This window comes from Delphinapterus leucas, chromosome 2, assembly GCF_059928025.1.
Source record: "Delphinapterus leucas isolate spDelLeu-1000000601 "Yukka" chromosome 2, BTC_Dleu_Yukka2, whole genome shotgun sequence".
Taxonomy (NCBI): domain Eukaryota; kingdom Metazoa; phylum Chordata; class Mammalia; order Artiodactyla; family Monodontidae; genus Delphinapterus; species Delphinapterus leucas.
Genome location: NC_143130.1, coordinates 52,507,021 through 52,519,561, shown reverse-complemented (window position 1 = coordinate 52,519,561; position 12,541 = coordinate 52,507,021). Strand labels below are relative to the sequence as shown.

The 12,541-nt window shown below is 49.9% G+C and overlaps 1 protein-coding gene across 1 annotated transcript in view; it reads left to right on the top strand.

Annotated features, from left to right (window-relative positions):
* Nucleotides 1-10,811, top strand: part of FAM169B (Protein) — an 86,839-nt gene extending 76,028 nt beyond the window's left edge. Inside the window, exons 8-10 of the mRNA XM_089906229.1 lie at nt 2,230-2,361; nt 6,699-6,793; nt 8,035-10,811. Of these exons, the coding sequence (XP_089762355.1) occupies nt 2,230-2,361; nt 6,699-6,793; nt 8,035-8,214 (407 nt within the window). The 3' untranslated portion in view covers nt 8,215-10,811. The remainder of the gene's footprint in view (nt 1-2,229; nt 2,362-6,698; nt 6,794-8,034) is intronic.
* The last annotated feature ends 1,730 nt before the right edge of the window (nt 10,812-12,541 follow it).

Genomic DNA, 12,541 nt, shown 5'->3' with positions numbered 1-12,541 from the left:
TCAGCAAGGGTGGGAGATACTGGGGAGCATCTCCCAGGATCCACAGTCCCCCATGAAGCACATCCACCCCACACTGGGCCCTGCCTCACTCCTTGTCATACAGATACTTTTGGACCCTTACTATTGAGTTTCCAGTGTCCTTATGGTGTGAGAACAACAGATAGGAGAGAAAAGCTGCGAAAGGCAAGGAAACTTCTGTTGCTCGGAAGTCATAAGAAAACCAGGCGAAAACATATTTTCCTCAAGTAGGTTTGGTCATTTCTTTGTATTTTCAAACTCTCCATCTCTCACGAAACTCTGAAGATCCTGAATTTGTGCAAAGAATACTGGAGGCTTACTGCACTGGTTTGTTCACTTGGAGGTCTTGGAAAGTTCTGGAACTCTGGCACTGGTTCTCTGTCCATGCCCACCTGCTGTCTCTCCCTCCCGTCATTCTCATTTCAGCTCTGAGACTTTGTTTGAGTGTGTTGGCCCCCAGGGCAGCCACCTAGGTCTCCCCTGGGGAGGAGCAGGCTCCAAAGGGCGGGGACCACCGCTAGGCCAGCACTGCAGAGACCCTCGCAGGGGCCTGTATCTCCACCTGGTAGAGAAAGAAGATCTGAAGGTACTGATTCTGAATCACACTTGGGGTCTCAGTGGCCCAGCCAAGGGTGCTGGGGCCTTGAGCTTCTACGTCACCCTGATTGTGCCTGGGCTCATGTGTGAGCAGGCAGAGTGTGGACAAAGCAGGACAAAGCAGCAGCTGGAGGCTCAAGGCCGGGCCGGGTGTGGCTGCTCCAGGCTTCACTGACCGCCTTGTATCCAGTTCAGTCCTGCCCTTGGAATGGCCCGGAGGGCCTCCTGCCCAGGGCCCCATGCTTTAGCACCCTGTTGAAGCTGCACCTCTCTCCACGGGATGAGGAATCTGCAGGTCCAAGAGGTTGTTCTCGCCTGGGTGCAGGCCACTCCTAAACCAGGTCAGGCTACCAGAACCCCAGGGTTCCTGTCAGGGGCTGCCAAGGGCCCAAGTGGACTCTATCCTGGATCTGTGCCCCCAAAAGCAGAGGATGCCACCAATTTGCACATCCTTAGGCCCTGGGACAGCTGCTGGTGGGGTGTAGGTGGAGCGTGGGCGTGGTGTCCATATTTGCATGCACAGGCCCCTTGCCATGGGCTGGGAGCTGGGATGGGAGGAGGGGGTGGGCTGCCAGCTGGGGGCCAGCTCTCTTGGCATCGCCACATTCAGGTGCAAAACTCCAAGGAGTCTAAGAATTCTAAATTTGAAACTGGCTTTTCCTGCTGTTAAGAAGTTATATTTGTCAAGACAGGAGAGCAGAACATTCTATCTAGCACTCGGCTAGCTTGGCTTACACCTTTTGAGTACTTAGCATCATGCTCTGTGGGTTTCCATCTGTGCTCTTGCCCTGGGCCTGATGGAGCCCCCAGCACCTGCAATACCAGGAGCAGCTTCCCATTCGGCTGGATTCGGGGCCCTGCCACGTGGAAATGCTCACCCTGTGAACATAAAAGTCTACAACCTTGAGGGGGTTCTGGAGTCAAGGTGTCTCTGGATAAGCTGGAAGGCTCCCTGGGAGAAGAGGGCTGTGGAGGCTCAGAAAGAGGAAGGACAGTGCCTGTGGAGAGGACCGAGTGGGGTGCCATTATGGGCTGAATTGGGTCCTCCTCAAATTCTAACCCCCAAGGGGACTGTATGTGGAGATGGGGTCTATAAGGAGGTAACTGAGTGTGAGGTTAGATGAGGTCATAAGGGTGGGCCCTGATCCAATAGGACTGGTAAGAGGAGGTCCCAGTAAGAAGAGGAGACTAGGACACAGATGGGTACGGAAGGAAGACAGTGTGAAGACACAGTAAGAAGGTGCCATCTCCAAGCCAAGGAGAGAGGTCTCCGGAGAAGGCAAGCCTGCCAACACCTTGATCTCAGACTTCCAGCCTCCAGAGCTGCGAGACAATAAATGTCTCTTGTTTAAGGCCCTGGGTGTGTGGTGTTTTGTTGTGGCCGCCTGAGCAGGCTTAATGGGATGGATGAAAGTGGGAGGCAGGTGTGGAGGATGGCGGGCGGGGTGGTGGGGGGTTGGCGTGGGGCAGCGGCAGAGCAGAGAGCTGGGGGTGGGCCGGGCCAGGCTGCAGGAAGGACGGAAGTGGCTGTGCCTGGGGACGCAGACGAGGGACGGCGTGTGTGCACCAGGGCTGCGTGGGCCTCTCTGACTCCTGTGTGCAACTTCCCCTCAGTCTGTAGGAAGTTCCTGGCGGAGCATCCAGAGGAGCGGGGGCGCCTGTGGGAGGCGGAGCCCCCAGGAGCCTGGGGCCAGCGAGTCAACATCTGGCTGAAGGTTCAGCTTCAACAGGCAAGGCGTCCAGATTGTGAGTCGGGGTGAAAGCATGCCCTTTGGTCTGGTTTTTTCCAGTGTCGGTAACGGAAGCACAGATTCACTGGTGCGGATCGAGTCAGGCTGTGTAGACGTTCTGTTTGTTGCTGTTGCAGGAATAGAGGAGGGAGTGAAACCCGGGCGGTGGCATCCTGGCCTTCCTCCACCTCCCATCCTGAACGAACCACACCTTCCAGACCCTCTTGCTCAAATAGATCGCCCCCACTTTAGCCAAATCAGAGACTCCCTGGGACTAAGGGTTCCCCGTTTCCAGTCGGAAAGGGTCATTGAAACATGCAAGAGGATTAATTGCCTCTGTCTAGCAGAAGGTCCCTGGAAAGCATTGTTTCCCGTAGGCAATGTGTGCATCTGGTAAAAATTCTAAGACACACGAGGGTTTGCTGGAAGAGCGAACTCTGTCCCTTCTCCTCCGGGGAGGGTTCACGTGGGTGTGAGGCAGCCCTGTTACAGACACACAGGCCGTCTTCAGCGAGTTTGTGGCGGGGTTTTTTTTTTTTTCGGTAGGCGGGCCTCTCACTGTTGTGGCCTCTCCCGTTGCGGAGCACAGGGTCCGGACGCGCAGGCTCAGCGGCCATGGCTCATGGACCCAGCCGCTCCGCGGCATGTGGGATCTTCCCAGACCGGGGCACGAACCCATGTCCCCTGCATCGGCAGGTGGACTCTCAACCACTGCGCCACCAGGGAAGCCCTGTGGCGGGTTTTTGATGGATGGTGTCTGTTTCCAGGTGGTGGGTCTGAGGGCTGGAGGGGCAAACAGGGTGGCAGACACACATTGTCTTTAGGTCTCCAGGCTGCTTTCTGTCGGCATTCCCTCCACCTCTCCCAGGTAGGGGAGGACGGCCTCAGCTGCAGCTCGAGGTGCAGCTGGGGGCAGGGCTGCAGGGGAGATGGGGGCGAGGGAGCGTCTCTTTAAATTCACCGGCCACGATGAAAGCATGGCTGAGATCCCTTCAGGGTCGAGTGCCACTTCCGAGGCTGCAGGTAGCTCATTAGGGGATGGATAGGCAGGCTGAGGTGCCAGGCTTTCTCTTCCCATGGTGACTGATTCCCCTGAGGTGGTGACAGGGGAGAGTGCCTGGGAGTTTATTGATGATGATGGTGATAGGTTTTGCTCCTCTGGTGCCTTTCCGCTAGGAGGCTTAATGGGTCTTTACAGATATTAATGGGGTGACCGGGCACCTGGGAAGGAGGCTGTGGCAGGGCTGTGACTGTGATCCTAATGAGGCAGTTAAGTGACTTGCCCTGTGGCGTAGAAAGTCGGAAATGATGGGAAGCCAGCCAGGGTCCCAGGCCCTTGGCCGACCAGCCGTGTGGGTTTCTCACTGGGCTTCACAAAGGAGCCTGCAGCCCCCATGCCTCCTGGCTTGTGGCTTGGATGTTGCACTTCCTTGGCTGGAAATGGAAAAAAAAAATGGTTTGCCCATCAGAATGTGGAAATCATGTGGAAATTGCATGGGCTGGAGGGGGTTTGCAGGGGAGGACGTTTTTGCATAATTGGGGAGATGGCTTCCTCTGAGGAGAATTCCACTGGGGGTTATTTCAAGAGCTGAGAGAGTTGGTGTGGTCTGGTCAGAGGAAATGAGCTAGAATTCAGATGCCAGCCCTGTCACTTTAACTCACTCTGAGATGCACCAACTCTCTCCTTAAAACGGCAAATGAGGGGACTTTCACAGAGAAGGTTCCAGAAGCATGCTTGAGTCCCTTGAAGGAAGAAGGGTCATCATTATAATTAGGGATATAATTAGATTACCGAAACTATAATTTTTTGAAAAATTCTAAGTTGTGGTCTTTTCACTCCCTGTGTAAATCATGGCTAGTTCCCAGTTTCACCCACACCTCCTGTATCCCCCCAGGGCCAGCAGTCAGGATTTTAATTCACTCGTGAAGGTTTTCCGCCAACCAGCTTCATTTTGTAACAATTTTGTCAGTCGTCGCTGACACTCAGGTTTTTTCCAGGCCGGCCGGCTAGTGGGGGCCACAGATGCGATCACAGATTAGCCCAGATGCTCAGCAGTTTCTCTGTTTTCCTCTGTTTCTCTCCTCACGGAAATCAGCAAATGTTAGCCCACTGGGTTTTCCCACCCATCACCAAACAATGCAGATTCTGGAACCTTCTCTTCCTTGGAAATGTCACGAGGCCACTTATTTTAATTTTAGTTTTAATCAATTATTCTTAGAGTTGCTTTCTTGAATTGTTCTGTTTTTTAAATTCTATCTTTTGTCCCTTTATTTCTGACTATTATTTAGGAGGTTTCCTACAATTTCATGGGCCACAGAAATAGAACTATAAGCCAGAAGCCCGGTGGGGCCCGTTGCTTTTCACATTCTAACTAAGGTGTGGACATATTACAACATTCCACAACATTTCAGCGGGAAATTAACTTCTCCTTTCAAATGTTTTAAAATCTGTTTTTGAAGCAGTGTCATTTGTGGACTGGGGATTTTAGAGTTTGCACGGTCCTGAGTGTTGATAACATCTGTGGCTTATAAAGGCCCTGAAAATATTTACAGGGTTATTCAGACCTTTTGAGAGAAGGAGTTTGTGGGAAACTTTTTTCTTCCTATACTCAGTTACATATGAAGCCTTTGAAACTTGACCAATAGGATCAGAATTCTGTCCGATGTGACTTCCCCATTAGCTTGCACATGCCTAAGTTTCTTTACTGGGGGTGGGGTGGATGAAATTGAATACGTCAACAGTTGATTTTTTTGTTGTTATTGTTAACGGAAAAAGTTGCTGGAGGCAGGAAGTAATTGCACACAGATTAAAAAAGATTTTTTTTCATTTTTAGGTTATATTTTTGCTTTCTTTCCAGGTGAATTTTTAATAGATTCAACTGTCATCCATAGGGAAAATACTTTTCTTCTGTTAGTATTTAATTTTTAAAGCTGGAGGGAATGTACATAAAGAGATGTGAAATATTTGAGCTGAGGAAGTGGGGTCATTTTTCTAAAAGCCTGATGCTTAGCAGACTGCAGCTCTAACTTGTTTCAGCTTGTTCTGGAGAGTCAGGCATTACACAGAGCAGTAGCAAGAGCAAGCATATGGGGGTGAGCCAGGCTGGGAAGGGCAGAGAACAGAACCATCACGCTGGATGGGCTTTTTGGTCTAATGCTGCTCTTTGAAAGGTTGTGTGGCTCCCTCTAGTGGCCACTGTTATCTGCTGCAGCATCGGATGGCAAATCATAGGCATCTGCCTTTGACCTACCTGTGTGGCTGCTTCTCAGATTCTCATCCTTGTGAGTCCAAATTATCATTAATTTAAAAAAAAGTATTGCACCTTCATTGCTTAGGAATAAAGTACAAGGGAAAGTTTGATAGCTATTAACATACTTTCATCCATAACACATAAAACCACAGTTTCACACATCAGGAAAGGAAGAAAATTGATAATGGATTATCTACTTTATTCTCTCATTCATTCATTCACTCACTCATTCAGTTGATTACTGTTAACAGAGCATTTCTCAGCACTGGGAAGTGTCCAGGTGATCCGGATACAGTAGTCAATGAGGCTGGCTGAGAAGTGTCTGAGCTCATTTATGAGCTTATGGTTTTTGTGAAGGAAAGTACATGGGCAGCTACTACTGTATTATATAAAATCTTACATATCAGAGAAGGCTAAAGAGGGCTGGTATTTTTAGATGCTTATGATTCAATTTTGCCAAACCAAATTTTGCTCATTTATAGAGTCTGGAAATAAACTTTAAACATTTACTTATATAGGTAACAAGTAATATTCTTTATTCGAAAAATGTGTTTCATTTGTATTTTCATGTGTTTCATTTGTATTTTCAGCTCAAATGGAAAAGTGCATATTTTTTTCCTAAAGGATCTGAACCCCTCACCACACCTCCACTTATGGATTTTGGGGTGTGGGGAGGTGCACAGTAGGATAAGAAAGTCACCCCCTTCCAAGTTGGTACTGATTTGGTAGGAGCGGGGAGAGAGGCTGAATTAACATGTGTGATTATGGTCTCTCTTGTGAGTAAGAATTCCAGTGAGCAAAGAGGGGGGCCAAGGAATAGAATGGGAGATCTGACTGCATTTAATGCCTGAATAGTTGGGAGAATAGATCAAAATTCCAGCTCAGAAATGCTTGAATAGAACCACTCTCCCAATACCTGGAAGGTTTTCCTGTCCTTGGAGGGCATGTAGCAGGTGTCAGGGTGAAGGTCAAAAGGATAGAACTGGGTGGTGGGGTTCCATGCTTTTGGAAGTGTCCCCATTATATTATTAATCTTTTGACTGTCCAGTCCCTTGGGAGTCACCCCATTTGCTCACCCCACTCTCTTGCTTGGGGAGGGCAGCTCACCCAGGAAATTCCAAGGAGGAAGTGACTGCTCTTGGGTGCACTTCTCAAGACAGTGGACCCGGAATATCCCATAATGGAGAAGACAACAAGGTACAGTGACAAATGTGTGTCATTCTAGGACTGGTCATTGTGTCATGCTCATGAAGTTTCCTAAACACCTCTGCTCTGGGCTCCTCTGGGGCAGTAGGCCCTTGATTTATGCTCAGAATCTCCGAGCTGCAGTGGGAGGAGAGGCCATTGCAATTAGACTTTTCACAGTCCTCTTCTCTAAGCTAGACAAGCTCTGACAAAGCCAAAACTAAACAGAGAACACATGGGAATGAGCCGTAATTTTGCATTGTTAAGGAAATACTGAAAAATCTGAATTTCAGATTCTGTGACGGACCAGTATCTTTCAAGCAGAACTAATGTGTGGACAAATTTATCTTTCTTTCCTTCCCCACCCCTCAAGCCCAGATGCTAGAAAATGGAATAGGGCATTAGGTTATGAGATAGTTCAGAGCAATGGTAGACAGAACCGCAGGTAAGGATGGTTCCTGAATATTCCTTGCTGGCCTGTTGTCGTCCGTAGTTTATAAGATTTTGGAGTGATACGATTCCATGAGTATTTTCCTGAGGCCAAGCCAGACACTTGTCCACACAAGGTGATTGTGCTGACATCCATTTGCTGGCACGGAAGGGCCTTTGCTCTGGAATCCCTAAAGAAACGATAATGACATTAAACTCCAAAACTTATGAATGCATTTTGTGGGGAATGCTGCTCATATTGGAAAACAGATGGTTCTGGGACAGAAGACTCAACATCAAAGGCATAAAACATCTCAGAAAGTGCTGGATTATCTTAGAAAAGCTGACTAGTGTCTGACATCAGTTCTAGCCATCTGGCAGAGGAGGGCCTTCCTGTTCCTTGGGTCACAGTGGAAAGATGGGCTGTCAGGCTACTGAACTGAGTGTGTGCTTTGCCTCTGTGCTAATCTCTGACTCTCCTTTTAAATGTTAAAGGCCGTTAGAGGAAGCAGGAGGTGTCCAGTGTGACCTGACGCCTGCGGGCATGTGTCTGGGGAAGTCTGCGCTTCCCCACTTTTATAGTAGTGCCTCCTTGCCTTGTTCTCTCTTGGATGTCCCCGGGCCAGGACTTCATGTCCCACCACTAAATATATGTTCCCATCAGTAAATCTGTGCTCAGAGCATCTTATGTACAGAACACGGTGTCCCCGCGGCCGGCCTGGTGTGTGAACCTGGCTCGCCTGCTCTGACTCTGAGCTCGCGGTGCAGGGCGCAGCCAGGCCAGTGTTAATTGGGATGCTCTGTTGATTCTTTTCTGGTTTCAGGAGAGGATCAGTGGAGAAGAACTGGAGAAGAATGATCGAGATTGCGCAGTGACAGAAGCAGCTGGGTGGCTTGCGAGAGCATGCTGGCCTGAGCAGGAGGGGAAGGAAGCCAAGAGGACGGCGGTGGATGCTGGGCTGCCCCCAGGGTCGTGGCGGAAGCACATGCGTCCCAGCTCCTAACCCCTAACTCGCAGAGGCTGAGCTGAGTCCACTGAGAGGCTTGCCTAGGCTCCAGGGGACGTGGGTTTGAGAGCTACCTGCCACTCCATGCTCCTGTCGCTGGGAGCTGGCCTCTGTCCTTGCTGTGCTGTCATTTGAGGAGCAAATGACCACACAGACCTTCCTACCTAGGCTTGATGTGTGGGCTCAGGTGATGGGAAGCCTGAGAAGCCCCTCATTTAATCCGAAGGTGCTGTACAGGGGCAAGTAATAATTTTCCCACACTCAGATTTCAGAAGCCCATTCGTTAAACCTAACATGGTTTCTCTTGCTCAGGATGAATTTGTAAAGACTGCACTGGAACCACATGACTACGCCTCTTTCTTCAGCACAAGGAAGCCCAGGGCTGCCCCGTCCACACTGCAGAAATCCCTCTGGGGTTTGCCCACGACAGCTCTGCTGTAACTGCGAGACCCCAGACACCAGAGGGGTTTCCAAGGAGACACGTTTCTTTCTGGAGAAGTTTCAGCCACGTCGGAAGCTCCCTGAGGTCAGGGCCAGGCTGCCTGGTGCACACCCAGGCCTCTGGCTCACGTCTGGCTGGTGCAGGAGGCACTCAGAGTGGGCCCCAGGCGGGCACCAGGATCATAGCAGCACCTACTTCCCAAGGGAACTGCCGGAGGGGACTTCGGGCTGATGGCCCTTCTATAGTATTGGTGCCTTCAGTGGACAGGCTTGTGCTAATAAAGGTGACTGTAAAGGTGACATCCTGGCCTGCATGTGACAGCAGCCCCCCTTTCTACATACCTACACAGCCCTGCTCCGGCATGTGCCCAGCCGCTGTCAGGGTTCCTGCCCCCCCAGACCTCAGTGAGGACAGGCGAGGCTGGCCGTGGCCAGTGCTGATGCCTGTTCACAGGGCAAGGCACAGTCCAGGCAGCTTCACGAGGTCTCAGAGCCTGTCTCCTGAGATCGGGATGGGCTTTCTCTGCAGTCAGCATGGGCTCTCCCAGGGTCAGTAGGATTCTTTCCAAGGAAGGCTGGTCAGGTCTTCTTGGGGCGGGCAAGCCAAGTGCCGCCTTAACTTCTGGGGAATGCAAACCTGATTGTATCACCAAGGACACTCCACCCCCTCTGTGGCTCGACACTGTCTTTGCAGCACCCAGGGCCTGTCACAGAGGGCGCCGCTGACGCTGCACCTGCCTCTGGGCTCGCCCGCCCCATCTTCTGTTGCCTGGCTGCCTGGGCCTCTCCATCCTCAGACACACCAGGGTCTCACTTAGGGTCCGCTGGGGGTCTTTGCCTTCCCCTCCCTCACCACTCCCTCCTGCACGCGTGCGCGCGCACACACACACACACACACGCACACGCACACATACACATGTTAGTCAGGCTCATTCCTGCTTACACATCTGGTTTCAGCTCAGGTGTCCCCTCTTTCCCACATGGCCTCTAAGCACTGGTCACTCGCTGGGCCTCCCTGAGCCTCCACCAGGGTCAGCCTGGGGTGGCTGAGTGTCAGCTCTGACCTGGCCCTTGGTAACTGGTGGGGGGTGGATGGTAACATGTCACCTCAGGAGTGAGGGGTGACACCTTCCTTCTACTGTTCCTCTGCTGCTAGACCCTGGAGAGGTTGGTGGAAGGACAGTTTGAACCTTTTAGGGATTTAGTGAAGTCCATCCTGGAGGCTGGGGGTGGGAAGAAGACGACCAGTGCCGAGCGCTGGCAAGATACTTACTTGCTGCTTCCCTGAGTGGCTAAAGGGTACATGGGGTGGGACCTCTGTTACTTATTTACTCACCCATGTGTCCATCCATCCATCCATCCTCCCACCCATCCATTTCCCTGTCCCTCTCTTGCTCTCTCCCTCCATCTCTCCGCTCATCTTCCCACCCACGCATTTACCCATTTGTTCACATCCATCCATCCATCCATCTATCCATCCATCCATCCATCCATCCATCCATCTATCCATCCTGCTGTACAACAGACATTCAGTGTGCTTGCTCAGGGCCAAGCCCTGTGCTGGGCACAGGGGACATACAGATAAGTGAAGCATGGTCCCTGGACTCAAGGAAACTGTTTTCTGGAAGGGTCCCTCCTGGAATCTTCCAATACGCTTGTCTCTCTTACATTCGTTAGAAAGAGGGGTGAGTCCAACTGAATAGAAAGTTTAGAGCTCCGTACGGAGATGTAAAGTCCCCCAGTGCATGTAGGCTCTCTGGGAAGGAGGCACAGTGGTCTCAAGTCTGTAGTGGAGGGGCTGCTGTGTGTGACGTCAGACGTAACCTTTCACACGTGGTGTAGATTGAGCTGTGAACATTTCACTGTTTGAGACAAATCACTGGTACTTTCTGTTTATGAGGAAATGAACTGATCAAAGTGGCTCAGGGGTTTGATGAAGTTACTATCAATAAGAGAATCCTCTCAAGGAAGAAAGACTGATGTGTTGATGTAATTCATTTAAAGATGTACGAACAGGGCTTTCCTGGTGGCGCAGTGGTTGAGAGTCCGCCTGCCGATGCAGGGGACACGGGTTCGTGCCCCAGTTCGGGAAGATCCCACACGCCGCGGAGCAGCTGGGTCCGTGAGCCATGGGCGCTGAGCCTGCGCGTCCGGAGCCTGTGCTCCACAACGGGAGAGGCCACAACAGTGAGAGGCCCGCGTACCACAAAAAAAAAAAAAAAAAAAAAAAAAGATGTACGAACAAACCACGTGGCCTTAGAGAGAAATGTGGAGCTCAGAGCAGCCGCTTCCTAGCAGCACACAGCCCTGTCGGTGTGGGGCTCTGTGCAGGGTTCCTTCCAGGTGGCAGGGGTGCATGAGGACTGTCAGAGAGGCAGTGTGCGTGGTGTGTTTTATTTTTATTTTTTTAAAATTTTTTTATTGGAGTATAATTGCTTTACAATGTTGTTTTAGTTTCTGCTATACAATGAAGTGAATCAGCTATATGTATACCTATATCCTCTCCTTCTTGGACCTTGGATCTCCCCTCCCTCCCCCATCCCACCCATCTAGGTTGTCACAGAGCACCAAGCTGAGCTTCCTGTGCTTTAGAGCATGTTCTCGCTAGCTATCAGTTTTACACATGGTAGTGTATATATGTCAATCCTAATCTCCCAATTTAATTTGTCCCACCCTCCCCTTCCCACCCTGTGTCCACACGTCCATTCTCTATGTCTGTGTCTCATTTCTACCCTGCAAATAGGTTCATCTGTACTGTTTTTCTAGATTCCACATATATGCGTTAATATACAATATTTGTTTTTCTGTTTCTGGCTTACTTTGCTCTGTATGACAGACTCTAGGTCCATCACATCTCTACAAATGACCCACTTTCGTTCCTTTTTATGGCTAAGTAATATTCCATTGTATATATGTACCACATCTTCTTTATCCATTCATATGTTGATGGACACTTAGGTTGTTTCCATGTCCTGACTATTGTAAATAGTGCTACAATGAACATTGGGGTACATATGTCCTTTTGAAGTTTGAATTATGGTTTTCTCAGGGCATATGCCCAGTAGTGGGATTGCTGGGTTGTATGGTAGTTCTATTTGTAGTTTTTTAAGAAACCTCCATACTGTTCTCCATAGTGGCTGTATCAATTTACATTCCCACCAACAATGCAAGAGGGTTCCCTTTTCTCCACACCCTCTCTAGCATTTACTGTTTGTAGTTTTTTTTTTTTTTTTTGCGGTACGCAGGCCTCTCACTGTTGTGGCCTCTCCCGTTGTGGAGCACAGGCTCCGGATGCGCAGGCTCAGCGGCCATGGCTCACGGACCCAGCTGCTCCGCGGCATGTGGGATCTCCCCAGACCGGCGCACAAACCCGTGTCCCCTGCATCGGCAGGCGGACTCTCAACCACTGCGCCACCAGGGAAGCCCTGTAGATTTTTTGATGATGGCCATTCTGACTGGTGTGAGGTGATATTGTAGTTCTGATTTGCATTTCTTTAATAATTAGTGATGTTGAGCATCTTTTCATGTGCCTCTTGGCCATCTGTATGTCTTGTTTGGTGACATGTCTATTTAGGTCTTCTGCCCATCTTTTAATTGGGTTGTTTGATTTTTTGATATCGAGCTCCATGAACTGTTTGTGTATTTTGGAGATTAATCCTTTGTCAGTTGCTTCATTTGCAAATATTTTCTCCCATTCTAAAGATTGTCTTTTTGTCTTGTTTATGGTTTCCTTTGCTGTGCAAAAGCTTTTAAGTTTAATTAGGTCCCATTTGTTTATTTTTGTCTTTATTTCCATTACTCTAGGATGTGGGTCAAAAAGATCTTGCTGTGGTTTATGTCAAAGAGTGTTTTTCCTATGTTTTCCTCTAAGAGTTTTATAGTG